The 27,855-nt window shown below is 39.7% G+C and overlaps 1 protein-coding gene across 1 annotated transcript; it reads right to left on the bottom strand.

The window, feature by feature from the left end:
- Positions 1-79: 79 nt before the first annotated feature.
- LOC148131613 (vomeronasal type-2 receptor 26-like) lies at positions 80-25,358 on the bottom strand. The gene is made up of 4 exons (XM_087958812.1): positions 25,201-25,358; positions 19,525-19,810; positions 1,422-1,548; positions 80-981 (listed from the first exon to the last, which is right to left on the bottom strand). Exons 1-4 carry the CDS (start codon positions 25,356-25,358, stop codon positions 80-82), a joined length of 1,473 nt encoding a protein of 490 aa, XP_087814938.1.
- Positions 25,359-27,855: the final 2,497 nt, after the last annotated feature.

Here is a 27,855-nt window from a genome sequence, read left to right as displayed (position 1 = left end):
GATGTAAAACATTACTTCAAGGTATGTGATATTACGCTGCATGTATAGTGAACAAAAATAAACACCAACACAAGGAGCCTTAATGGGTTTTCATAATCAGATGTTCCTTGGTGTTCATGTCAGGTCTCAGTGTAATAATGTAGCATTTGGGGATAAAAATGCCGCCCAGTAAACCCAGGCTGGAGGCCAGGATGGAGAAGATCTGCACGGCTACCATGTATTTCCCTTTGGTGCTCAGGTAGGTGGGGACAAAGGAGATCCAAACGCTACAAAAAACCAACATGCTGAAGGTGATCAGTTTGGCTTCATTGAAGGTCCCTGGCAGATTTCGAGCCAGAAATGCCACTAAGAAACAGATGGCAGCCAGAAAACCCATGTAGCCAAGGGCAGTGTAGAACATGGCCACTGAAACTTCGTTGCACTTCAGCAGGATGTGTTCTGGCTGGGAATGAAAGTCAGAATCTGGGAACGGGGGAAAGATTCCCAGCCATGTCATACAGATACCTACTTGAATACCAGAGCAGGATAAAACAATCGAGTGGGCCAGACTCTTCCCCAGCCATTTCCTCATCCTGCTTCCTGGCTTTGTAGCCAGGAAGGCCACCACCACCATTACAGTCTTGGCCAGCAAAGAAGATACAGCAACAGAAAAAACAATACTGAAAATGGTTTGTCGAATGAGACAGGTCATTTTCACGGGGCGACCGATGAATAGAAGGGAGGTCAAGAAAGAAAACAGGAGTGAAACCAGGAGGACGTAGGTGAGTTCATGGTTGTTTGCTTTGACCATGGGAGTGTCTCGGTATTTAATGAAGATTCCCAGAATAAAGGCAGTGGTTAGGGACAAAGCAATGGCAAAGAAAGTCAGGATGAGTCCCAATGATTCTTCATAGGATAAGAAGCTTATGCTTTTGGGGACACACTGATCCCGCTTCCTATTGGAATACTGATAATCTGGACACTTTTCACAATGGGCTGCATCTGAAAAAAATTGTTTAGAGTGTATTTCTTTCTGCTGCTCTAGGAGCATGAAAACCTCATCAGAAATCAATTGCTTCATTTTCAAGGAATAATATAATATTTCTGCCCAGGGATATTCATGCGACATGACATTAGCTAAAATAACACTCCTTTTGAAAGGCTGAAGATGAATGTGATTGTCAGCTCTCAAAACTTGTCCTCTTTCCCAAAACCAAGCACGAAAGTAACATCTCAATAGAAAGCAGCAACCTTTCATTATTTATTTTAATGCTTGCATCATCGTATAAAATTCAGTGACAGTGCTCTATCTTTGAAATGTTTGTGGATGTCTTCAAGATGTGTAATGTTTTTTCTTGCTTCTTGATTAAATACCCAAAAAAGCAATAGAGAATTTTGATTGTCTCCTGATGTTTTGTTGTTTTTGAAGCCACCTACTGTACCTTCTTGCCCAGAGAATGTTCCTTCCATACACAGAGAACAATCGTAGCAGCAAACTGGGGCTCCCTCTCTCACAAGCTTGGCATAACCTGGGGAGCAACTTTCTGTACATCTTGAATAAGGCACCGTCTAAACATAAACCAAAAGATTAATCAGGGCAATGTATAACTTAGAGGTAATAAATAAAGGGACGTGGTGGCTCAGTGGCTAAGAAACTGAGCTTGTTGATCAGAAAGGTCGGCCATTTGGTGGTTTGAATCCCTAGCACCACGTAATGGAGCGAGCTCCTGTTACTTGTCCCTGCTTCTGCCAACTTTGCAATTTGAAAGCATGTAAAAATGCAAGTAGAAAAATAGGGACCACTTTGGTGGGAAAGTAACAGCGTTCCATGTCCCCTCAGTGTTTAGTCATGCTGGCCACAAGACCATGGAAATGTCTTTGGACAGTGTTGGCTCTTCGGCTTTGAAATGGAGATAAGCAACACCCCTTAGAACTGGAAACGACTAGCACGTATGTGCAAGGGGAACCTTTACTTTTAAACATAAACTGAAAAATTAGTATGAATTAGAAGGGTTTACTGAAATCAACTGGCTTCCAAAAGTCAGGATCACATTGAGCAAAATCAGTCAAGAAGCAGTGGCATGAACTCTTAATTACTTTACTTTTACGGACTGAGGATTGCTTCCTATTTTTACACTCTAACCATTCCCAAGTATAGAAGATCTTTCTCCCTAGCTCGCTTTAATGTTCTGCCCACAGCACTACTGGATGGGTGATTTAAGAGGCTCCTGATTAACGAGCTGCTATGCCCCTGTGACAGAGCTGAGGTTGAATCTGTGGAGCATGTCCTTTTATATTGCCCTATGTATAACGCAGGCAGATCTAAGTTACTGTTTCTCCTTGAAACAGACTCTTCTAGACCCACTGTTAGTAATTTGTTCTTATATTGCCTAGGGGATGGCTCCTCATATATCACTTCTTTGGTTTCCAAATTTTTTAAAGAGCTGTAACCATCAGAGGAGAACGCTGTAATTCCCCTTACTTAAGATTTGGTGACCAATTGTTCATGATTATTTTTCCCATGTTCTTCTTTTGTGGTACTTGTGTTTTGATCTCTGACCGCAAATAAAGTATTATTATTATAATTACTCTACATGCAAGGGGCAAATGAAGAGTCATTCTCTTTCCTCTATCAATCTCCATTAAAGAACCCAAAACAGACTCGTTGCCTTATTCTTCTTTCCAAAGGAAAGAAGTTCCATTGCAAAAGGTGTTTCTCCTTAGAGCATGTATGAGAATGCCATAACTTGTATATATTCTTTCTCCATCTTAGCTTTCTCAGGAAACCTCCAAAATCTAGCTTTCTCTAGAGTCCCTATCTTTCTCTCCTACAACTGATCATTGTATCATCATATGTAAGTGGCTTTTTTATCTGCCCTCATTTCCCTCACCACATTCTTAATGATATCTTCCTCTTTTGCAATTCAGTGGGCTAAACCCTTCCTATTTTCTCCCAAAGGTGCTTTTTCAAAAGACAACTGATCTTTCTTTTCCCTTGAAGATGTTTCATTTCTCATTCCAGAAGCTTCTTCAGTTCTGACTGAATGGTGGCGTATGGAAGGATTTATATTCTTTGCAGTCATCTGGTCGTTAGCAGTCTTTCTGAAAGTTGCTGAGGTCCCTTGGAATTTATCTGTGCCCACAGAGCCAGGTGAATATGCAAATGGGTGTGGAACCTTACTGCAATTGCTGAATCTATATCCTGTTTACAAGACAGTCATTTCAGCAGTTCAAAATCCTTCCATCCTCCACCATTCAGTCAGAACAGAAGAAGCTTCTTGGGTGAGAAGTAAAACATCTTCAAGGGAAAACAAAATCCAGGTGCCTCCTGAAAAAACATCTTTGGCACAACCATTACCTGGATGACTGAAAATCTCCATAGGCATTCTGGATTTTCTCTTACTGAAAACAAGTTAATTTCATGTACTATAAATTATGGCAACATATTACAGTTTAATAATATAGATTGCAAATTCTGCAATGCAATGCGGCAGGTTCCAGTGTGTTATAGATTATTGTAAGGCCTCTAAATTAAAATGATATCTAATAAATTAATGAGGCTTTAAGTTCTCTTAGTTGGAAGTTATCTCAATTGGCCTCAACAACAATTATTTCTGAGCAGAAAATTTACACATATGGAGATAAGTAAAAGAGCAAAATCCAAGCAGCCTCAATTACTTTGTTAAATAAAGTTGGCCATTGGATGGCACTTTGATTGACAGAAATCTTAACTTCTGAGGAGGCTTGTCTTTGTACACTCCCAATTTTCACCCCCACATTTGATTTGTTCCAAACCGATGTCCAGTGCAGGATATCAAAGTCACCAACAGGAACACCATTTTCATCAAAAGAAATTCCATCTCTGGAAATATTGTGATATTGGAAGTTCCTCAGGAACCTATGAAGCTGCAGAAACATAGAAAAAAATATTAAAATTTGAGCCTTTATTCAATGTTTTTCTTACTTATATTCTGGATTGAATGGAGTGTGAATAATTCAACCTCTTGAAATCATCACTACAGTCTGAAAGAGATTTCATGGGAAGCTTCTTTCAGTCATTCTCCAGGAATTTACAGCTCTTTGTTCAATATTGATCTCACATTCTTGAAAATATGGAAGAGATAACACCACCATCATTTGTAACTGGCTGGCAAACTATATTGAACATGTAGTCCTCTGGGGAACACCATCCACATGGAGGGAAGTAAGCAATGAGGTATCCCAAGCTTCCATTTTAGGCCCAGCACTCTTCACTCATCCTCCCTTCAGCCATCAGTGGGAATGTCCTTGGTTCCCAAGGGAAAGTATTTTGTTTGATCATTTTGACTATGGGGAAAGATCCTATGAACTTTAGTCCTAGGAACATTTAGAGTCGGTTTAATGTCAGTGTCAGGATTCCAGAAGTTACCCCCCATTTAAATCATGAGTCTCGAGCCAAACTTCCATAACGTAAAAAAGATTGATTGGGAGTTAACCTTTCCGGCACTGCCTGGGTGTCGGAGAAAGTATTTTGTTTTGGCTACAAAACCCCAGTTATCTCTATTTCCCCTCCCTGTTCCTCAAATTCTAGTGTGGCAACCCTGAAGCATCAAAATGGCCTCAGTCATGTCAGCTTCAGGGTTGACACTCACGGTCAAATACCACAAACTGGGCAACTGCTCTTTGGAATATCTTACCCCTTTTGACATCTAATTTAATACTGGAGAATTGGAAGGAGAGAATCAATGGAACCTGAACGGAGAATACTCACCTGCCATGGCTGTACAAACAGGGTTGATCATTTTCACTATGGGGAAAGGTCCTATGAACTTCAGTCCTATAAACATTTAGAGTTGGTTTAATGTCAGGATTTCAAGTAATATGCCCATAGCAAATGGGACCCTGAGGCAAGTATGTTCCTCAAATATCAGTCTTATTGGACATATCATATAGGTGTCAACTCAAAAAATATTTCTATGGTTTTTTTAGAGTTGCCAACAGAAAGGAAGGGTGGAGCAGTGCAGTAGCTTGCAAAACCCAAACTGATTTCCATAAATATTTTCAAAGGTAGGAAATAGGTGACTGAAGTTTCTGCCATGCAAAATTCTAACTGGAGCCCATGATTGATGACTCTTGGCTATGGATGTGTCCCATTGGAGAATATGAATTACAATACATCCAGGTGTTTGGGGGAAAACCAGGGTCAACGGTGACAATGAATTATGTGTCCTAGAGTCAACTACACTCAGGTAGCACCGGCATTTTAACTCCCAATAAATCCTTCTTAAGTTTTGGAAGTTAGGCATGAGACACGCGGTTTAGATGGAGGTAACTGCTGAAATCCTGACAAGAAGCATAGGCTGGTGAAAACTGACTTTAAATGTTCCCATGGTTTTCACTTAATTAAAAATAAAAGTTTTTCTCCCTTTTCCAAACAATCAATCACATGGTCCACAAAGGTGTCATCTGGTTGCCTGGTGACTTCACTCATCCTCCCTCCAATCATCAGCGGGAATGTCCTTTATTCCCAGGAAAAAATATTTTGTTTTGGCTAGAAAACACCAGCTATCTTTATTCTTCTCTCCCTTTCCCTCAGCTCCAAGGTGGCAACATTGAAGCATCAAAATGGCCTCTGTTAGGTCAACTTCAAGGTTGACACTCACTCTCAAATACCACTAACTGGACAACTGCTCTTTGGAATATCTCACACTTTTGACATCTAATTTAATATTGAGAAATTGGAAGGGGAGAATCAATGGAACCTCAAAGATGATGACTTACCTGCCATGGCTGTACAATCTGGGGTGGTTGATGGTATCCAACTTGCATTCTCCTCTTACTCTGTTGGGAGGAAGAGGCAGCATTGAGGCCACAATTTGAATTATTTGGGAAATACTGGAGGAATCCTGAGACAGGATTCTTGCGATCACATCATGGGATGGGAATTCCCAATTCTCTTTTTCTCTGCATTTTTTCCAAACTTTCTTCGATAACAGAGGACTTGAATAGGAACATCGGAATGCTTCATTTCCATACAATATGACCATAGATGCATAAGATGTAAAGTCGTAATACTGAGTCTTTTTTGTCTGGATGAGGAAGGAAAACAAAGCAGGTTTATTTTGGAGATCAACCCAGAGATCAAAAATACTTACACTTAAAGCTGTCAAAGTTGTGGCAATCCACACCCTTCCCACCAGGGATGTATTAGTCCTATCAATTATTTGTATTATTTGTATTTGTATTATTGCTGCTAACATTCCTGAGGCCTGATCATCCAGTTGGCATACTATAATTTTTATTTGACTCTTGATAAGAGAATAGAACGTTTTCCTTTTTTCTTGCATGAGAGTTTCTTCAGCACTTGTCTTCATATTTGCTTCTGGGAAAGTTCCTGAGAGGACAATGCAAATCCCATTTTTTAAGGCAAGAACTTCCAAGCGTCTTTTGAATTTTTCTCCTCTTTCATTGTCCTGAGAAAGGAGGCCAATCCACGTCCATTGGAACTGCAGGAGCAGCTGGACAATCGCTGAGTAAGGAGGTTCTTGGTTTGGCGTCATCCGATATGAAAAAGGAAAATGATGGTTTTGCTCAGCCATCTGGTTGATGACACTGTAGTTGATCTAAGATAAAAGAGAAGGTATTGGCAGTTTGTGACAGTTTTAATAATGAAAGTCAGATGGTAAATCTAATGGCCTGAGAGATGTTTCAAATGATAACTGCATGGATTTTGTTAGTTCTCTTGATGTTCTGTCCTGCTGTCTTACTCGTAGCCAGGTATCACTCCTGGCTTGCTCTCTAGTAAGAGCAAAAAAGAGGTGGGAGGAGATCTGATAGAGCAGTTCGTTGCTATGATCAGAAGCACATTCCATGTATACCTTTCTCCAGATTGTGTCTCAAGTTACCAAGCCCAACCAGAGAGGCATGTTTTCCACAGCCCAGCAAAAGTGCTTCGTTGGAGAATGTGATTTATGACACACCCTGGGAGGAGGAGGGAAACAGGGTCATAGTGAACTGCAGATTAAGTGGGGAAGAGCCAACTGCACTTAGGCAAAGTGCCAACATGTTGCTCCTAATAAATAATTGGATTTCTTTTGAAACTTGGCTTGAGGCTCATGAATTAATTAGAGTATTTGTCAGAACCCTGACAACAGGGAGCTCTGAATTATCTGTGGGTAATTATCTGATCACATTATAACTCTGTGGATCATCCACCCACTCAGTCAATTAGTCACTCAGAATAGAGCTGGAAAGTCTTCTAATCAAAACATCTGCTTAAGCAGGAGACCCTAGTCCAGGGGTGTCAAACTTAAGGCCCGGGGGTTGGATCTGGCCTGTTTGATACTTCGATCTGGTGCATGGGGCCATGCTGGAAATAGCAAAGGACTGGCCCAAAGTGCCTCTGCTAGTGAAAATGCAGCTAGAGAGGGCCGTGAATGGCTCTCCTGAGCTCCATATTGGCAGGAGGATGTCCCATTCGAAAACGGAGCTCTGTTTTTGTTGGCAGAGCATTTGGGCCACCACAGGTGCCCCCTGACACAAGTGACATCATGCAGGCCATGCCCACCTTGGCCATGCCTCCCCCTGAGGTAAAAAAACAACCCTGATGCAGGCCTCAATGAAATCGAGTAACAGCCCTGCCCTGGTACAACCCCCTGCTCAAACAGGAGACCCAAAACTATTTCAGACAAGTGATTGTCCAGACTCTTTAAAACCCCAGTGATGAAGCACCCAAAATGTCTGAAGGCAAAGCTGTTCCAGTGGTTAATTGTCCTCACTGTCAGGAAGCTTCTCCTTAATTCCATGTTGTTTCCCTCCTTGATTAGTTTCCATCCATTGTTTCTTGTCCTGCCTTCTGGTGCTTTGGAAAATAGATTGACCTCCTCCTCTTTGTGGCAGCCTCTCAAATACTGGAATACTGCTATACACTTGTGGAATATCTTTTTAAACTGACAAACATATTAATTTATCATAGATTATTATTGCTTATTTGATGGTTTCATACATTGGGCTTGAAATATAGTTTGTTATATCTCCCCCCCCCCCAGCAATTGTTTAATATTGGTATATTATTTCGTTGTCTTCATTCATATCTTGTGGAGGCAAGTTGTTCCGCTGATTAATTGTTCTAACTGTCAGGAAATTTCTCCTTAGTTCTAAGTTGCTTCTCTCTTTGATTGGATTCCCCCCATTGCTTCTTGTCCTGCCCTCAGATGCTTTGGAGAATACCTTGACTCGCTCTTCTTTGTGGCAGCCCCTGAGATATTGGAACACTGCTGTCATGTCTCCCCTAAGAAAATGTTTTTCTTAGATTTCACATTCTTATAGCTTCACCACCATTTGAATAAAACACTTCAGCTTCTCTTCCAGTGGGCCAGCCTCTTCTGGAGCTCTGCAGATCTTCAAAAATATGAGCAACCCATGGGAAATGGGATGTAAAAAGGCAGTGGATCCAGGAGGCTAACAAAGCAGACCCAGTGCCTATGGAGACCCAGGGCAGGATGTGGGAAGGAAGGATCTATGGGGGCCCCAAGGGATTATAGGTGAGCATGAGGTATCAGGAGAGACTTTGAGTGGCCTCTTCCAACTCTAGGCTCTACATGGCCTTCCCCACCCTGAAATCCCTGAGATCCCTCATTTGCATTTAGCAACCTGGGCATTCAATTAACAAATGCATTGGTCCAATCAGGGAGGGATCATGTTTATTTAATGTGATTCAATTAAATGGATCCTCAAGTTACAAATACACAGACACACACACACACACACACACACACACACAATGCATAGGCATATATACAGACACACAAACCCATATACAATGAATATACACATATATGTGTGTGTATATGTAGCATATACATACATGTGTGTGTCTGCATATGTGTATAATACATACATTGTGTGCATGTGTGTGTGCATGTGTGTGTGTATACACACAAACATACACAGGGACGCGGTGGCTCAGTGGCGAAGATGCTGTGCTTGTCAATCAGAAAGGTTGGTAGTTTGGCCATCAAATCCCTAGCACCTCATAACTGAGTGAGCTACTTGTCCCAGCTTCTGCTAACCTCGCAGTTCAAAAGCATGTAAAAATGCAAGTAGAAAAATATGGACCACTTTTGTGGGAAGGTAACCATATTCTAAGTGCCTTCAGCATTTTTTTTTTAAACAAATTTTATTAATTTTTAAAGACAAACAAAACATCATTAAACCTTGTAGACATTAAACCTCTTTCCATTATAAATTTTTACAAGGCAGATAAAACATTGTTTTATACAATATGATTCTAATATATCCCATTTCCACTTAAATATCTTTTAACAAATTTCTCATTACTTCTCTTTACACTTAATCATCCTATTCATATTTCCCTCTGTCTTGTTTGCAATTATTCTCCTCTCACTTTCCTCCAAGGTTTTATTAAATCTCAAATAAACATACACACACAAAACACAAAAAATAAAACTTCTTTTTCAAAAAAGTAGCTTGGCCCCGGATTGCCTCTCTTTGTATGGACTTCAAGTAAATTCATGTTCATCTTATATGCCATTAGCTATCTTATTTACCATTCTATATCTTCATTATAACTTCTCCCCGCTTTCCACTCTTCTTAATTCTATTTTATTTATTTCATCTTAGTTTGAATCATTATATTTGTATCTTTTGTCCATTCTTTTCCAATTATCTATTTATCTCATTCCCTATAGTAAAAAAAAAAAAAAAAATTTCTCCTGAAATCACTAATCGAAGTATGATGCCTTTCCATTGCACCCCTAAATTAACATTTAAGGTAACACCTAGTTCCCTATCTGATTCTGCTTAGTAAATACTACTTAGAGAAAGAAAATAATAAATCCATAAAGTAATTAAATATATAGTTAAACATTAAATCTCATAACATTCCAATTATCTATCTCAAAAACAAATACTACAATAATATGTTCATACTAACATCCACACAATAGTCAATTAAAATCTATACTTAAATTAAATATTTTAAACATTCCTTTTAATATTTTATTAAATTATTAAACCTTTAATGTTTTAATCTTTACTCAAGTCTTATAAGATTCTAATTTTCTATTTCTAATACAAATACTACAATACTATCTTATGTACCTTGTAGAATCCTAAAACAAAATTATATTACCCTTTATACCTAAAAAAATGCAAATAGAAAAATATGGACCACTTTGGTGGGAAGGTAACAGCGTTCTAAGTGCCTTCAGCATTTAGTCATGCCAGCCACATGACCAAGGAGACGTCTTCGGACCGCACTGGCTCTTCAGCTTTGTAGTGGAGATGACCAATGCCCCTTAGAGCTGGAAACGATTAGCATGTATGTATGAGGGGAACCTTTACCTTTACCTGATATACATATGTACACACACACACATGTCGCGTCGAGCGACCGGTCTGTTGTTTCGATCTTCTGGCTTGATTGCTGAATTCCCCTCAGGAAACGATTTGACAGGACCCTCTCAAGGGTGAAACTTGGCGTAGCCCTCGCAAGGGCGAAATTTAGCAGGACCCTAGAAAGGGTAAGGTTAGGCAGGACTCTCGCAAGAGTGAGTGCCAAGCACAAAGAAAGAAAACACGAAACAAAAGAATTTCTTCAGGTGAGGCAGCACATCGCGCCTGGGGCAGATGGAATTGTCCCGGCGGCGCCTGAGACAGATGGGATTGTTCAGGCAGCCCCGATTGCTTTGCGCTGTCCCCTTTTATTGTACTGAATCAAAGAGGGGGGGTGAGAGGGATTGCAGGAAGACAAAGAATTTACAAAGTTAATCTTTGAGACCAGGCTACGTGATACAAGTAACGAACTTTGTGACTGATAAACATGTTTTTACTGAATACACATCTTTTATCTGACACAGACCTCTGTGAAACATGTCTTTACTGAATACACATCCTTTATCTGACACAGACTTCTGTGAAGTTAATCTTATCAGCTCCTTTTTCCTGTCAGCTTAGTGAACTTTGCTCTGAGAGGTATACGTGTTAAGCAAGATTTGTTCTATGGAAAAATACCAAGACAGAATAGCTAAGGCAGAATAGCCACAATTCCTCCTTTTCTTTATTTTTTTGTGCTCAAGATTCTAGGTAGAGTCCTTTCTCCTCTTGAGTAGTCCCACAAGGTGGCAACAAACCCTTCGGGTTTGTTGGTGCCTTGCAGAACCAACTCATACGAGGAAAAGTCCTCATCCCCCAAATCATGGCTTGGCAGAGTTAACAAAACTTCTTTGGGAGAAAAGGAGTTATTAGTGTCTATTTCTTCCTCTGACTCTTGGTCAGAGTACCATTCCAGCAAAGGTTTTTTGACAAGGTCTTTTGATTCAATGATAGATATGAGAAAGCTAACTGATTTTTGAGTATTGTTAACTTCATTGTCAAGTGTATTCAAACGATCCCTCAGAAATGTAAGTAAGCGTCCTAATACACATGGACCAATAGTACATGCAAGAAGCAATAACACATGAGGACCTATTAAAGCAGACAATAGTGTTGTTAACCAAGGAGAAAAATTAAACATGCCTTGATACCATGACTGACCTTGTTGTCTTTCATTCTCTCTATCTTTCAAACGTTTACGTAATTCAGCCATAGAATCTTTGACAATTCCTGAATGATCAGCATAAAAACAACATTCTTCCTTTATTGCTACACACAATCCCCCTTTGTTTAAAAATAACAAATCTAGACCTCTTCTGTTCTGAAGAGTCACTTCAGCTAGAGATGAGAGAGAATTTTGGAGAGCAGAAATTGAAGTCTCTATGCATTTGAGATCTTCATCTATTTGTAAACTAAGGGTTGCTAACTGTTGATGACCAACAGCTAGAGCCGCTACACCCGTGGCTGCACCTGCTGCTCCAAGACCTAACAATACAGATAGTGTTACAGCTGTTATGACTTCTCTTTTCTGATGAAGAGGGAATTGTGGAGGTTCAAGTTCATTGACAAGTTCTGACCCTGGATAAAAAGTGATCTTTGGGAGTAATTTTACCTGAATACAAAAAGATCCCTGAGCAATAAGAACATCACCATGAACACAAGCTGTTGCTCCTGTGGAGCAAGCCCATATAGAATTATTACCTGGGATAAAGAATTGTCCTTTGAGGCGAGCTGTGATATTGCCATTGGAGGTGGTGTATAGAGGACCGTAGCCTCCAATGTTAAGGTTTGATCTCTCTTTTGGTAGATATACATTACAGTGATACCCAGATGAAACATTCTGACAATATTGGGAGTAATTGGCAGGAATGTGTCCTAGGCAACATCCTCGACCTACTATGTCAGTGATAGTGATGGAGGAAGTGTTCCATCGGCATTGTGTGTCACTGGTGGAGTTATTAATGGGTTCATTGGAAGCTACTGCATCATAGAATGGTGGCAAATCAGATAAGCAAAGCCAACATTGATCAGTTTTGGATGAATCATTAAGTGTAGTTGCTAGCAATGTGTAAGAAGAATTGACCAACTGTACTAATGGATTCACCTGGATATTGGGTTTTTGTAGAAAGGTTGATTTTAAATTGAGATTGGGACAAACATCATAAGTGGACATGGATATCGAGAGACGAATTGTAAAAATATTCCCTTCATCTCCTTGACCATCCCACTGACGTCCTCCCCAAGTAAACCCAACCATCCATTGTTTTTTTGCAAGTGTCTTTCCTTGTGCAGTAAAAGTGATTCTGAGTGGATTTATTCTCTGTCCACAACAAGGCCATGAAGAGCAGGAATGCTGTGCTTGGGCACGGGTAATATGAATATAGTCATTTTTGGTAGGTGCTTCCCACCAGATATGACCTGTGGATACACAACTCCATTTTTTACAATATCTGTCAACTACCCCACCGCAGGCAGAACGAGAAGTACCAGTATTGTGAGCAGGGCAAAAATATAGTCTATAGTTGTCAGCAGGTGCTGGAGAACAGGAGCCTTGCTTGTCCCATGTATCAGCTTGCAATTTTTTGTCTGCAAATTTTTCGACTCCTGTTCCCATTTCAGCAAAATCCATGAAAAGCGGAGGAAACCATGGCCATCGAGTATAGTTAGTGGTGGTATTTAAAATTTTTCCTTGAAAGTCAAGGATAGTCCATGTATAAGTTTGAGGTTGATGTTCATTTTTTGAAAATGGTTGTATGCTTCGAGGAGTGCGATGATAGCCAAATCGTGGAATGGCATGAGATGCAGACTGCTTAGAGATAGAGCTGTCATCAATGAAGGCAGGATACCGAAGATGGCGAGCTCGAATGAGAGCTGTAGTCTTGCGATGGATGTCATCATGGATGAGGAGACGACTTCGCACGACAGGTGGTTTGTAGCGATCAGGAACCCAGGAAGATGAATGATGCCATATGCAGTTGGTGACATCACAGGGTGGAAAGCAGCAACGAAGATTCCATCGTAGTTTGTCTCCAGGAAAAGTTGTCTCAGAATTAGCTTGAGATGGCAATGTAAGTAAAACAGAAGATAATGGAGTAGATGCCACTGAAGGAGTGGAAAGCAATATAACAGTGTGATTGAAATAGGTGTGATTGTGAAAAAATCCTAAGCAAGAATATGAACCTATAGTGAATGGAGTGACATGTATAGTTAAAAATATTAAACAAGGAAAATAGTAATAGTGAACAGTTATGTCAGAAGTAGGAGAAAGAAAACTACCGTTGTGTTGGAAAACATAATTACATGCAGGAAGAAGATTATCTTTAAAGATAAAGGTAACAGTGTCAGCAAGGAAAGCAAAAATAGCATCAGGAGATGCCCTAAATTGAGAAAAAGACAGGAAGTATTGATATCAGAAGAAAGATTAGGGTTAGAGTCAGGTTTGCCATGGTAAGGTCTGACACAGCGAGCAGGAACCCAAAGCACTCGATCAGGAAGTTGAACAGCAGCGTAACCTTTTCCCCAGGTGATGAGCTGTGCAGGACCTTTCCACGCAGGATCTGGAAGCTGTCTGAAATAAACAAGAGGATGGGAAGAGGGAACTACTGGCTTGGTGAAGTGGCGAGAAGCCGCCGTAGTAGGAGGAGAGCCAGTAAGATTGAGAAAGTTAAGAGTGTACAGACAAACATTTAAGATATTTTGCAACGTTGGGAGGTTCGGGGGGCCTGAGCCTTTTTTCCCCAAATGCCGATCAAGGGCTTGTTTCAAAGTTAGGTGCGATCTCTCCACAATCGCTTGACCTTGGCTGTTGAAGGGCAAGCCAAACTTATGTGTGATGGCCCACTTATGACAAAACTCAGCAAAGGGAGAACTGACATAAGCAGGACCATTATCTGTTTTGAGAATTTTTGGACATCCCAACGTTACGAATGACCGAATACAGTGATTAATAACATTTTTGTAGCCTCTCCTCTTTGCAATGTTGCTATAATAAACCCTGAATAAGTATCTACTGATACATGAATGTATTTCCAGGGAGCAAAGGGAGGATAATGAGTGACATCCATTTGCCACGTATCACAGGCTTGAGTACCCCTAGGATTAACACCTTCAGGGATACCTTTGGCCTGCAGGCTACATGTTGGACATTGTTGAATTATTGCCGTGGCTTCTTGATATGTAATTCCAAATTGTCGCACCAGGGCTTTCCTGTTTTGATGAAAATAATCATGACTCTCCCCAGGTGAAAGCTGTTGGAGAAGGGGAGAGGAGGCCATAATTTTACAAGCCTCATCTGCCATATGATTGCCTTCTGCTAGAAATCCAGGCAATTGCTGATGACTTCTGATATGGGCTACAAATAAAGGTTTCCCTCGTTTTTTCAACAGTGTCTGAAGCTGCAAAAAAAGTGTCATGAGAGAGGGAGGGGTAACAGGAGAAATATATGCATCAAAAATATGAGCAACCATCTGAGTAACATACATGCTATCAGATATTACATTTAAAGGTTGTTGTGAAAAAAGAGACAATGCCAATAGGAAAGCAGCTAATTCAGCTTGTTGTGCTGATGTTTGTGAAGTAGTTAAACGTTTATGCCATTGAGCATCTTCATACCATGTACATGCTCCAATATTTTTTGAACCATCAGTAAAGACAGTTAAGCCTTCCTTCAATGGCTGTTGGACAAAAGGTGATTGTAAAACAAAAGGAACTGTCCTCAACACCTGCAATCGTGAATCAGAGGGAAGGTGGCACGACACTTGGCCACACCAATCTTCCAACGCGTCCTGCAGTGTTGTGGAAGTCTGAAAAGAGGTTCCCATTGAGTGATCTTAAAAGGAATATACAATGTAAAAATATCCATTCCCATCAGGGCTTTGGTTTTCTTACGCCCTTTTTCTATAAGAGAAGCCATTTGCGCTGCTCTAGTAAAAATAGATGTTTTTGGAGTGTGTGGTAGGTGTAGCCATTCCAAGATATGAAGATTTTTTGTATTAGATGTTTGAACAATTATTGCAGTCAGTAGTTGATGAGTAGAAAGGATAGCAAGAGAAGGTGGTGTGTCTGTGAGTGCACGGTTTACCCATTGGGTTGCTAGGGCTGTGTTTACTTGTTTTAAAGCTTCTAGATGCTGATCTGAAAGATAGACCTTATCTGCAGGATTTTTCAATCCTACTAGTGCTTGAAAGAGTGGTGATAGCATCTGTGTGGTTAGAGCAAGATATGGTCTAGCCCAGTTAATAACCCCCAAGCACTGCTGTAATTGGACCAGCGTTGTTGGCTGTGGAAGTGTGAGTGAAGGAATATGTGGAGATGCTGTAGAAGCTAAAACCTTGTGGCCTAAATATTGCATTGGGTAGTGAGACTGGATTTTTTCAGGTGCTATATGTAACCCTGCTTTTGCTAATGTGGTCAAGAGGATCGGGAAAGTTTTTTGAACCGTCCCCTTTGGCCCATCAGCAGCAATTAAGATATCATCCATGTAATGATATACAAGAAAATTAGGAAATTGAGATCTATAAGGACGCAGAGCCTCATTGACAAAATATTGACACATAGTTGGTAAATTCAGCATACCTTGTGGAAGAACTTTCCATTGATACCTAGATGTGGGTTTAGAATTGTTAAGCTCTGGCACTGTAAATGCAAAGATGATCCTATCCTTTTGTGCCAGAGGTATGGAAAAGAAACAGTCCTTTAAATCTATTATTATGAGATCAAATCCAGCTGGGATCAAATTAGGATTAGGCAGACTACACTGCAGTGGCCCCATGGGCTGAATAATCCTATTTAAGGCTCTAAGATCACTAAGGAGACGCCATTTGCCAGATTTCTTTTTAATTACAAAAACTGGGGTGTTGTAAGGACTGGTGGATGGTTCAATATGTCCCTCTATTAACTGTTGATGGACAAGAAGATGTAAAGCCTCTAATTTTTCTTTGGTGAGAGGCCATTGATCCACCCAAACAGGAATAGAGGTTTTAAGAGTAAGAGATAAAGGAGAAATAGACATTTGGATAGAAAAACTATGGTATCTGAATATAAGCCTGAAATTGAGAAAGTAAATCACGTCCCCAGAGGTTGCAATGTAGAGGAAGGATATAGGGTTTAAGATAAGCAGTTAAGGTAGAATGCTCAGTAGAAGCAGAGAGCCAATGAGAGCTGACCTTAGCAGCTTGAGCCCCACCTACGCCCTGCACTGAAGAAGCTTCTGTGAGAGACCAAGAAGAGGGCCATTCAGAGGAACGAATAACAGAAACGTCTGCACCGGTGTCAATCAGACCTTCAAAAATTCGACCATTGAGTGTAACAGAAAGAGTTGGTTTTGAAGCTTGAACAGGCTGCTGTAATGCAAACAAAGAAAGAGGTTCAAAAAGAGGCAAAATTATAAGTGTTGCCACTACTGTCCCCTTTTTTAAAGAAAAGCAACGATCTCCTATTGCAGCCAAAGCAAGATTATTAAGAGCAGAAGAATCATATAAGTAAGGAGCTGCAACCACACCCTCTATTGTAAGAGAAGAATTGGGAATAAGCAAGACAGGTGTGGAAGGAGGAAGAGGTTTGAGAAGCGTTGTAGTTAAAGGAAGAGTAAAAACAGCACCAGGATCATCATACACAAGATCCTCTAACAGCACCACAGGAAATGTTGTGGCAGGTAATTCAGCCTTTGTGGCGGGGCTAGCTGAAGACCCCTCAATTAGTTTCCCGAAGGCTGAGAAAGAGAAGGATTAGAACGACATTGTGAAGCCCAATGATAGCCTTTCCTGCAGTGAGGACAGATAGTTTTTGGCTTAGATGAGGAAGATGGACCTCTGGTTTGACCACGAAGAACAGCTCCACCTCCTGGCATATGACATTGATTTTTAAAATGTCCGGGCTTGCCACAGTTAAAACAATTGCCATTGCGTGTTACAGCAAAAGCATCAGGAGGAGAAGTGGAAGCAGAATTAGAATTTGGTAATGAAGCAGTGATAGCAGTGGCAAGCATATCCATTTTATGAGTGGTTGTTCCTACAATTCTACAGAGTTGTAAAAACTCAGCCAATGTCACGCCTGGCTTATTAGCGACTGGCTGTAGAATTTTTTGACAGTCCTGATTTGCATTAGAAAAAGCCAATTTTATAAGTAATTCTTGTTTAGCAACAGAATTATCTATCTGTCTATCTAGGGCTGTCTGAAGCCGACTAATGAATGAAGCATATGGCTCATCAGGACCTTGCATAATTTTTAAAAATGCTTGAGTGGACTGCGAATCTGAATCATCCACTCGCTTTAAAGCATTCATAGCACACATATGAATAATGGCAAAACTGCGACGGGGAGAATTTTGTTGTTGTGCTAGAGTGGAGGATTGACCTTTCCCCAGTAAATGATCTACAGTTACTCCAGCAGGCAAAACCCTACGAATTTCAGCCTCAATACCTTTTTCATATTCAGATTGCCACACAACATATTGCGCTGGAGTCATAAGCATAGAAAAAAGCATTTTCCAATCATACAGTAACATAACTGTATTAGCTGTAACCAAAGAATCAAGTATTCCCCTAGTGAAAGGAGAATGTAATCCATAAGTTGTAACTGCATCTTTTATATTTTTCAAAACTTTAAACTCAATGTTACTATGAACATTGCCTCCTGCTGCTCCAGGGATGATAGTCATAGGATAAGCAGAAGGATTTTCTGTTTCTAAAGACAGAGGTGATGACAGAAGATTAGTTATAATTCCTCCCACAGGTTTCATAGGGGAAGAGTCAGGAAGAGAAGAAGGAGAGGAAGGAGGAGGGGAAGAAATGTCAGGATAAGGAGGTGGTAAAGAAGAAATTGTATCAAGATGAGCCTCAAGAGGCTTAGAAGTTTTTGAATGAGAAGAAGGGGAATCAGAGGAATCAGGAGAAAAAGATGTTTCAGGAAGACAAAAAGGAGGATAAACAATTGTTATAGCAGCCATTATCGCTCTCCAAGAGATAAGTATATCCATGGGAGCTCTGGGAATTTCATGTAAATATTTTCCTAATTTTTCCCAGAGAGAATGGCTAAGAGTTCCAGCAGATGGATAGGCTGGACAGTGCGCCTCAATGTAAATTATAAATTTATTTAAAGATTTTTTCGAAATAGGGTACACAGTGGTACCATTGATTTTCTGAAAGGAATTAGCCTTCTTCACTAAATTATAAAGTTCGTCCCTGTGCCCTGACGAAACTTTGGAAAGTGAGGAGCCCATTACTTACGTCGTACGAAACCTATGCCAGGTGCGAAGAAATGGGAGTGAAGGCGATGCACCTCTAGACAGAAGTCACACCGTGGAACCAGAAAATCGAAGAGATCCCGGACGAATCAAGGGATCCCGGACGAGCCCCCAGCTGTCGCTCGAGCGACCGGGTCTGTTGTTTCAATCTTCTGGCTTGATTGCTGAATTCCCTCAGGAAGCGATTTGACAGGACCCTCTCAAGGGTGAAACTTGGCGGAGCCCCGCAAGGGCTAATTTAGCAGGACCCTAGAAAGGGTAAGGTTAGGCAGGACTCTCGCAAGAGTGAGTGCCAAGCACAAAGAAAGAAAACACGAAACAAAAGAATTTCTTCAGGTGAGGCAGCACATCGCGCCTGGGGCAGATGGAATTGTCCCGGCGGTGCCTGAGACAGATGGGATTGTTCAGGCAGCCCCGATTGCTTTGCGCTGTCCCCTTTTATTGTACTGAATCAAAGAGGGGGGGTGAGAGGGATTGCAGGAAGACAAAGAATTTACAAAGTTAATCTTTGAGACCAGGCTACGTGATACAAGTAACGAACTTTGTGACTGATAAACATGTTTTTACTGAATACACATCTTTATCTGACACAGACCTCTGTGAAACATGTCTTTACTGAATACACATCCTTTATCTGACACAGACTTCTGTGAAGTTAATCTTATCAGCTCCTTTTTCCTGTCAGCTTAGTGAACTTTGCTCTGAGAGGTATACGTGTTAAGCAAGATTTGTTCTATGGAAAAATACCAAGACAGAATAGCTAAGGCAGAATAGCCACACACACACACTTTGTGAATTAAAAATTATTTCAGCTCTTCTAATATTTATTCTCTGACTTTCAATTTATTTGGAGAAATATATACAAGTGGTGCCTTCTAGGCAAATCTGAACAATTTACAACATAGAATTAATGTCATTTGGCTTTATACCTGTGGAATTTTATAGATGCTCAAGACATTGGAAATATGATCTAAGAGTTCAGAATTCATCTCTTCAAGAATAGCCAGTAAGTTCTTTTGTCTTCCACATCTGTAGTTTGGGACATTCTCCTGTCCCGTAGACAGTACATCCAGCACAGCCTCATATGTTATTCTTGCACTGAAAAAGTTCTGATAGATATTGTAGCCCAGCGTGATGTTGGGTAAGACCCTTGAATTCTGGTTGACTTCATGAACAGCCAACAAGTAGGGCAGAAGGTAGTAGAAGGTGTTCGCACTGCAACATAAGAAATTTCATCATTTTTTTTGCTCTATATCAATGATTTATGTGATCAACTTAAAAGCAATTGTGTTCTTTTTGCCAATGACATAAAATTATTCTATTCTACAGATAATACTGTTGTTTTGCAAAATGATCACGACTATGTGTCTGAATGGTCATCTATTTGGCAACTTCAAATTTCAATTAATAAATGCTCTGTCTTACATATTAGTAAACATAATCTGAATGTCAAGTATAAGCTAGGTGGCATTGATCTAGCAAATGACCCTCACTTTGTCAAGGACCTAGGTGTACTTATCTCTGACAATTTATGCTCCAATGGTCACTGTAACAGTGTTGCTAAAAAAGCATTAAGAGTTGTAAACTTAATTTTGCAAAGCTTTTTTTTATGGAAACATTGTATTGCTAATTGGAGCTTATAAAACATATGCTAGACCAGTTTTAGGGTATTGTTCAACTGTTTAGAACCACCACCATATATCTGACATCAGTACAATTGAGGAGGTTTAGAAGTACTTCATGAGAAAAGTCTTGCACTCTTCTGTACACAATAGAATTCCTTAGGCTTGAAATTCTCAGTTTGGATAACTTAGAACTGTGTCGCATGCAATGGGACCTAAGTATTGCATCCAAAAATGATACGTAGTAATGTTTTACCTGTAAATGACATTTTTTGTTTTAATCGCAATAACTTGACTGTAAAAATGTATGATTCCTGTAATATGGTTGTCAAAGTCTGGAATGCCCTACCTGATTCGACTTCTGTGGACCTTACGTCATATTTAAGTGGTCAGTAGAGGGGGGCATGCATAAGTGCACCAAATGTCCCTGTCATTGTATTTTTTTATTCTCTTATTCTTCTTCTTGTTTTTGTTTGAGAAATTCCAATAAATAAATAAATAAATAAATCTTCAGTTTGGACTTTCATGAAAGCATGTCATATTTACAGTAACTTTATATCTATATAGTGCAATGCCAAAAAGATAATCAGATACTAATTATTCAATTAAACTATTCCATTTATTTGGACTTTGCAAGTGATAAGACATTTTTTAATTTTTTATGAGAAATTCACACCACTAGGAGCTTCTTTCCAAAAGAACAAGAGGAAAAGGAAGAGAGAGATAGCAAGCTTATCATGTCAGGATCAAAGGAATCCTATCAAAATCACTAGAACTGATTCTGCCTATAAATTTCTCCCAATTATGTCGGGAGGGAAAAATGAGGAAAATTATTCTTATAGTTCAGTAGCTAGGTAAGGAAAACAGTTACAATAGTAATAGTAACTTTTTAGTCAAAAAGAAAGTGTGAAGGTTTCTTACTATTGTAACTGCATCAAACTGCTTAGAATAAACTCTTGCAAAACCAAAGTGTTTATTTTATTGACTTACCTATTTACAAAGCTAATATATCACTCATATCAATTCACAACAATCCATAAAATGTAATTCAAATCATACCCTTACCCCCAGGCATCAGACTAGATATGCTCACAGCTCGCAACCCCTATTCCTAGCCCAATTGTTGGAGGGGGGGAAATCTGTATCTTCCCACTCCTCCAGAATGTTTATAAGGGATGCTACCAAGTGTATATTTATTTATTTTATTTATTTATTTATTTGATTTGCCAATTGTTTACAAGATAATAAGTATAAGTGTATACATAGTTGTGAATACATGAAATGGGTACATATAAGAAAAATAAAAGAAGAATAAGAGAAACTATAGGACAGGGACGGTAGGCACGTTGGTGCGCTTATGCACGCCCCCTACAGACCTCTTAGGAAAGGGGTGAGGTCAATAGTAGACAGTCTAAGGTTAAAGTTTTTGGGGTTTGGGGAAGAAACTACAGAGTCATGTAGAGTATTCCAGACATTGACCACTCTATTGCTGAAGTCGTATTTCCTGCAATCAAGTTTGGTGCGGTTTACTTTGAGTTTGTATCTATTGTGTGCTCTTGTGTTGTTATGGTTGAAGCTGAAGTATTCATTGACAGGTAGGACATTGCAATGTATGATTTTATATACCATGCTTAAATCAGACCGAAGACGGCGTAATTCAAGGTTTTCTAGTTCTAGAATTTCAAGTCTGGTGGCATAAGGTATTCTACAATGAGTAGAGGAGTGGAGAACTCTTCTTGTGAAATATTTCTGGACTTTCTCAATTGTGCTAATATCAGATACGTAATGTGGGTTCCAGACTGATGAACTGTATTCGAGTATTGGTCTAGCAAATGTTTTGTATGCTCTGGTTAGTAGTGTGATATTACCAGAGAAAAAGCTACGTAGGATTAGGTTAACAACTCTTAATGCCTTTTTGGCTATGTAGTTGCAGTGGGCTCTAGCACTTAGATAATTAGAGGTGAGTATTCCAAGGTCCTTTACAGAGCTTGGGTCATCAACAAGATCTTGACTATTCAGCTTGTATTTTATTTTCTGATTTTTTTTGCCAATATGTAAGACAGAGCATTTATTTGTTGAGATTTGAAGTTGCCATTTGTTTGACCATTCTGATACATAGTCAAGATCTTTTTGTAGGGTAGCAGTATTGTCTGTGGTATTGAACAGCTTTACATCATCAGTGAAAAGAATGCAATTGCTCTTAATATGATCACAGAGGTCATTTATGTAGAGTATGAAGAGAGTTGGTCCTAGAACACTGCCTTGGGGAACACCACTATTGACAGGTACAGAATTTGATAGGACGCTCCCAATTTTGACCATTTGTTGTCTGTTTGCCAGGAATGCTTCTATCCAGTTATTCAGTTGTCCAGAGATACCATAGGATTTTATTTTTAGGAGTAGTTTGTCGTGTACCACTGAATCAAAGGCTTTACAGAAGTCTATGTAGATTGCGTCTATTGCTTTGCCCTGGTCGAGTTGTGTCGTCCATATGTTTTTGCAGTGTAAGAGTTGCAGATTACAGGATAGTTTTTTTCTGAAACCAAATTGTTTATTGGAGAGTAGGTTGTTTGTCTCTAAGTGGAAGATGATGGATTGGTTAATAATTGATTCCATGACTTTACAGGTGACGCAGCATAAGGAGATTGGTCTGTAATTTTCAACTAGGCTTGGGTCTCCCTTTTTGAAGATGGGGATGACTGTGGCTAGTGACCATAGGTTAGGCAAGGAGCTGGTCCTGAAAGATTTTTCAAAGATTATGCTTAGAGGTTTGGCTATGGCAGTGGATAGCTTTTTTAAGAAGTAGGCACATATTCCATCCGGTCCAATAGATAGAGATGGTTTTAGATTGCATAGTGCTTTTTCAACATTGTCTTCTGTAAAATCGATATGTATTAGATCATTGTTGTTATCTGTGGTACGGCTAGGAAATACTGGGCATGATCCATTGCTGTTTACAAATACTGAGCCAAGAATGTGTTAAAGATGTTGGCTTTAATGGTGTCGTCGTTGCAGTCTTTACCATCAGGTCCTATCAAGGGTGGGATGGACCTTGAGTCTTTTAGTTTGTTGTTTACAAAATTGTAAAAAGCATGGGTGGAATTGGTGCTTAGAAGGTTTTCCTCTTGTTTAATGTGATAATTGGTGCATTCGGTCTTTATCTGGTAGCATAAATTTTTGTATCGGCTTTTGAAATTGGCAACGTGACCAGATTTGTTTTTCCGCCAGAGTGATCTCTTTTTGGATTGAAGTTTCCTTATTGTTATGGGTAATCTGCTTTTTTGTTTTGTTTTGGGAGTTGTTATTGGTACATATAGTTTGATGGCTCTTTTGACTTCAAGTAAAAATATGTTGTAATGGTCTTCAACAGTATTGCATCCAGTGAATAGAGATTGCCAATCAAGGGATGAGAGATCGTTGTCTATAAGATCATAGTTGCATTTTTTGAAGTTACAATTGGGGATTACATCATTGTGGTGATTTTTGTGTGGGCGTATGTTGAGACAAAAGTCAATCATATTGTGGTCACTGCTGGAAAAGTGTTCTTTAGTTTGTATTCCGTAAATTAAATTCAAACTATTGCAGAAGATGAGATCGAGGCAGTTGTTTAGTCTAGTGTTGTTGGTTACTAGTTGTTCCAGTCCCAGATTTGTAATAGCATTGTAGAAGGTTGTGTGTATGATTTCAGTTGTACAATCATTTAGGGTCCAGTCAATATGAGGTAGATTGAAATCACCAAGAAAGATAAAAGGGTATGGGCAGGATGCAGCCCATGTTAGTAATGTATTTAGCTTGTTTACATGTTCGATGTCATAATCAGGTGCTCTGTAACATAGTAAGAATCGAATTGTGATATTTAAGGATAGTTCACAGATGATGGTCTCAGGAAGAGCAAGCTCCTGGGTAACTTGGATATTTTTTAGATGTAAGGACTTTTTATAGAAGATAGCAACACCACCTCCTCTATGAATTTCACGATCTGATCGGTAAACATGATAGTCCCTTACTGTGGTAATGGAGTCAGGGAGATATTGTGTATGTTATGGTTATATTATCTGATTTTTACCTGTTATACCACCCTGGACATGACTAACAGCTGGATTCAAATGTTTGATTAGACATTTTATTAGACCTAGAGATTTGCTGCAGAATATTCATGGCTTTAGAGTTATTTTCCTATATTCTACAGTTAACTCCAGTTAATGTGATTCCTCTGTGACTAAACATTAACTTATCACCTAAAGTCTCTCCCCTCCTTAAATTTGGTTTTTAAAAGGTATCCCTTTTATTTAAATCAAAAGGAACAGGGAAACCACAAAAATGTTAAAGGGTAGAAAGAAAGAGTGGGGTGGGTGGTAGGAATTATAGAGTAAATGTAAGGAAGGAGAAGAAACAGTGGGGAGAAAATACAAGAGATCTCACTCTGTTCTAAGGTATTTATTCAATCACTTTATTGGGAGTTACTGCTTCACTATTGTTCATAAATAAATAAAATAAATATGAATAAATAAGTTGCTGACTCCACAGTCCCAAGGCAATAATTTTGAAAGCAGGCAGAACCCATCCAGGCAAGGTTCATCATGGCACAGAGTTGGCAATGGCCAGTGTTTCTCAGTGTTGAGGCTGACACTTGTGGAAGAACTTAAAAGGAACTTTGCAAACTCAAGTTTTACAAAATCATCAAGTTTCTCAGGAGCCTTTCCTCTAAACCAAGGGTCTTCAAATTTGGCAAGTTTAAGATTTGTGGACTTCAGCTCCCAGAATTCCTGAGCTAACATAACTGGAGGAGGAATTCGGGGAGTTGAAGTTCACAAGTCTTAAAGTTGTCACGTTTGAAGACCCCTGCTCTAAAGGAAATTGGGATGGGCAATAATGACTTGCTTTTCTCTCAAAGTGAGGAATAGGAGAAGTGAAATCATTCCTAGAAAAAATATTGGAGCAGGAAAAATCAATCACCAGAATCCTGGACATGCTGACAATTACCTTTTCAATTGGTGGGTAGGAGTCTTAGAGAAAGAAAACTGGTACAATCGAGCTAAGACTCCAGACATTATTCCAGTAATCCAGTAGTCTCCTGGTTTGTAGTAATGGAACCATTCCTTTTCCTTCGTTATCACCTCAAATGGACATTTCATCAGCATACTGGCACAGGGAATTTGAGACAGAAGCTGAAGCAGAAAAAGCTGTACATGCAGCAGCAGCAACATTTCTGCAAGAGATCCTTCCTACTGTTCTTTCTTCAGCACAGAGTTAAATCTCAGAGATCACAGAAGACCACAATTAAAGTGAGGAAGGCCAGTTTGCCCCCAAATTTGGAAGTTTTATCTTCCAACTTTTAGACTGCTATAGTATTTGTCCAGCTTTACTCCAACCTCTGCCCTCATCACTGAAGGAGGCTGTTACAAATCAGATTATCAGGTGCTGTGTATCCCATTGGTTGTCACATTGATTGGCAACTAATTGTGGTGGTGGAAATCCCAAAGGAGAATAAATAATCATGATTTTTAACATGTGAAGGGGAATTGGGAATGAACGTTGCCACAAAAATGGGCAGTTGGAGAAAAGAGTTTTGTTTGACTCAGGAGAATAATCCTAATTTGAGAAACAAGAAAGGAACAATTCAGGGAAGTTTGATTGTTTTTTAGTCTGCAAACTTATTCTTGAGATTCTAAAGCTTAAAATGTGGGAAAAAAACTTCAATGTTCTTGAACTAGGTGATGGGCCAGTATCAGTGGTGGGATTCAATTTTTTTTTACTACTGGTTCTGTGGCCGTGGCTTGGTGGGCCTGGCAGGGGAAGGATACTGTAAAATCTCCAGTCAGAGGTGGGATTTGCCAGTTTTCCAAATTACTCAAAATTTCCGCTACCGATTCTCCAGAACTGGTCAGAATCTGCTGAATACCACCTCTGGCCATTATACTTTTTTCTCATTCTGTCTGATGTGGATGAGGCCATCCTTCTCAATGAAGGTTATATACTCCAGAATGGTTAATTCCAGATCCTGATATATCGAGCGACCTATTGGAGGCCCCTGTTAAATCTCTTGTACATTTCAAAATGTAGATGACTATCAGTCTTCATGGTTACAAAGAAGATCTAGTCAGAATTCCCTGCTGCATTTATCAGAAAAATAGTTTGTTACTGACTTCTTCATGTTGTGGTGATATTTTCTGTTTCTTACATAGGGAACCTGGTGCTATATCAGTACAATACCAACAATAGCTGAGCCATGGCCAATGCTATATGATGTGCAGGTATGAGTCCTACTGCTAAGTGTGCGTCTTGAGACCTCTCTCCATTGTATCCTCTAAAATCATTTAATGGAGTATAAATTAATTAGTTACATATATTGCCTGGACAATCAATTGCTTCAAGAGAGAACATTAACCTGAAGCTCAGGTTCCAAAGGTGTAGACTCAAGGGTGGGATTCTACCGGTTCAGACTGGTTTGGGTAAACTGCTAGTTCTGATGATCATTTGACCCCCACCCACCCACCCCTGCCTGTGCTTTATTTCCTTGTTTTTGAGCACAGCTGATTCGTGCAGCAGTGTGATTTGCTGTGCATCAGCTGTTTTACTCACCAGGGCTGCAGAAGACGTATGTATTATAGCTAAAAATTGTCTTTTGTATAATGCTGTGCGTGAGTGCAAAGCGTGCGTTTTGCGCATGTGCAGTCACTGAACCGGTTGTTACACTAGTTGAATCGCACCATCATGTAGACTCCAAAGTATGGACTCCAAAGATATGGGACAGCTGTCAGATTGCACTGCTGAGCTCTGTGCTATGAGGCTTCCACCAGGTTTGAAGACAAGTGTCACCAAAAACTGATAGAAAACCCCAAGTGGCATGACAAAATCATACCCACAGTTATTACTACAATGGACTTTCAATCTCATATTGTATTAGACTCTGTACTTTGGAAGGCCACCATCATCATTACAGTCTTCGTCAGCAAGGAAGACATGCCAGCTGAAAAAAACACTAAAAATGGTTTGTTGAAGGAGACAGGTCATTTCCATGGGATGACTAATAAACAGAAGGGAGGTCAAGAAAGAAAGCAGGAGTGAAACCAGGAGGATGTAGGTGAGTTTCTGATTGTTGGCTTTATCTACAGGAGTTTCTCGGTATTTAATGAAGATTCCCAGAATAGAGGCAATAGTTATGGTAATGGATAAAGCAATGACAACGAGAGTCAGGATGATACCCAGAATTTCTTTATAAGATAAGAAAATTATAATTTTAGGGACACATGTCAGCATTCCAATGAAATTCTCCATCCCAAATTCAGCACTCAGAGACAAAGTCCATCCAAGTAAGAATTTGTTAGAGAAGTCATAAGCAAAGCGAATAGGACAGATGGTAGGGATGTTTCCAAGTTAATCCCACTGCATTTTATTTCAAGCAGCTTCGCTATGGAATATAAGATCCACAGATCTTGTACATACATACATACATACATACATACATACATACATACATACATACTTCATATACCTTGCAACCAAAAGTGTGTGACTCTTGCAAAGGAATGGCAGGATTTTCCTGATGTGTTGTGAGGCAATCTTTGGATGGACATGGTGCATATGGAACACCACCAAGTGAATAGAATAGAATAGAATAGAATAGAATAGAATAGA

This window comes from Notechis scutatus, chromosome 2 (genome assembly GCF_049901735.1).
Source record: "Notechis scutatus isolate UNSWTSFEM ecotype Mainland chromosome 2, rNotScu1.2, whole genome shotgun sequence".
NCBI lineage: Eukaryota > Metazoa > Chordata > Lepidosauria > Squamata > Elapidae > Notechis > Notechis scutatus.
This window is presented reverse-complemented; position numbering and strand designations above follow the sequence as displayed.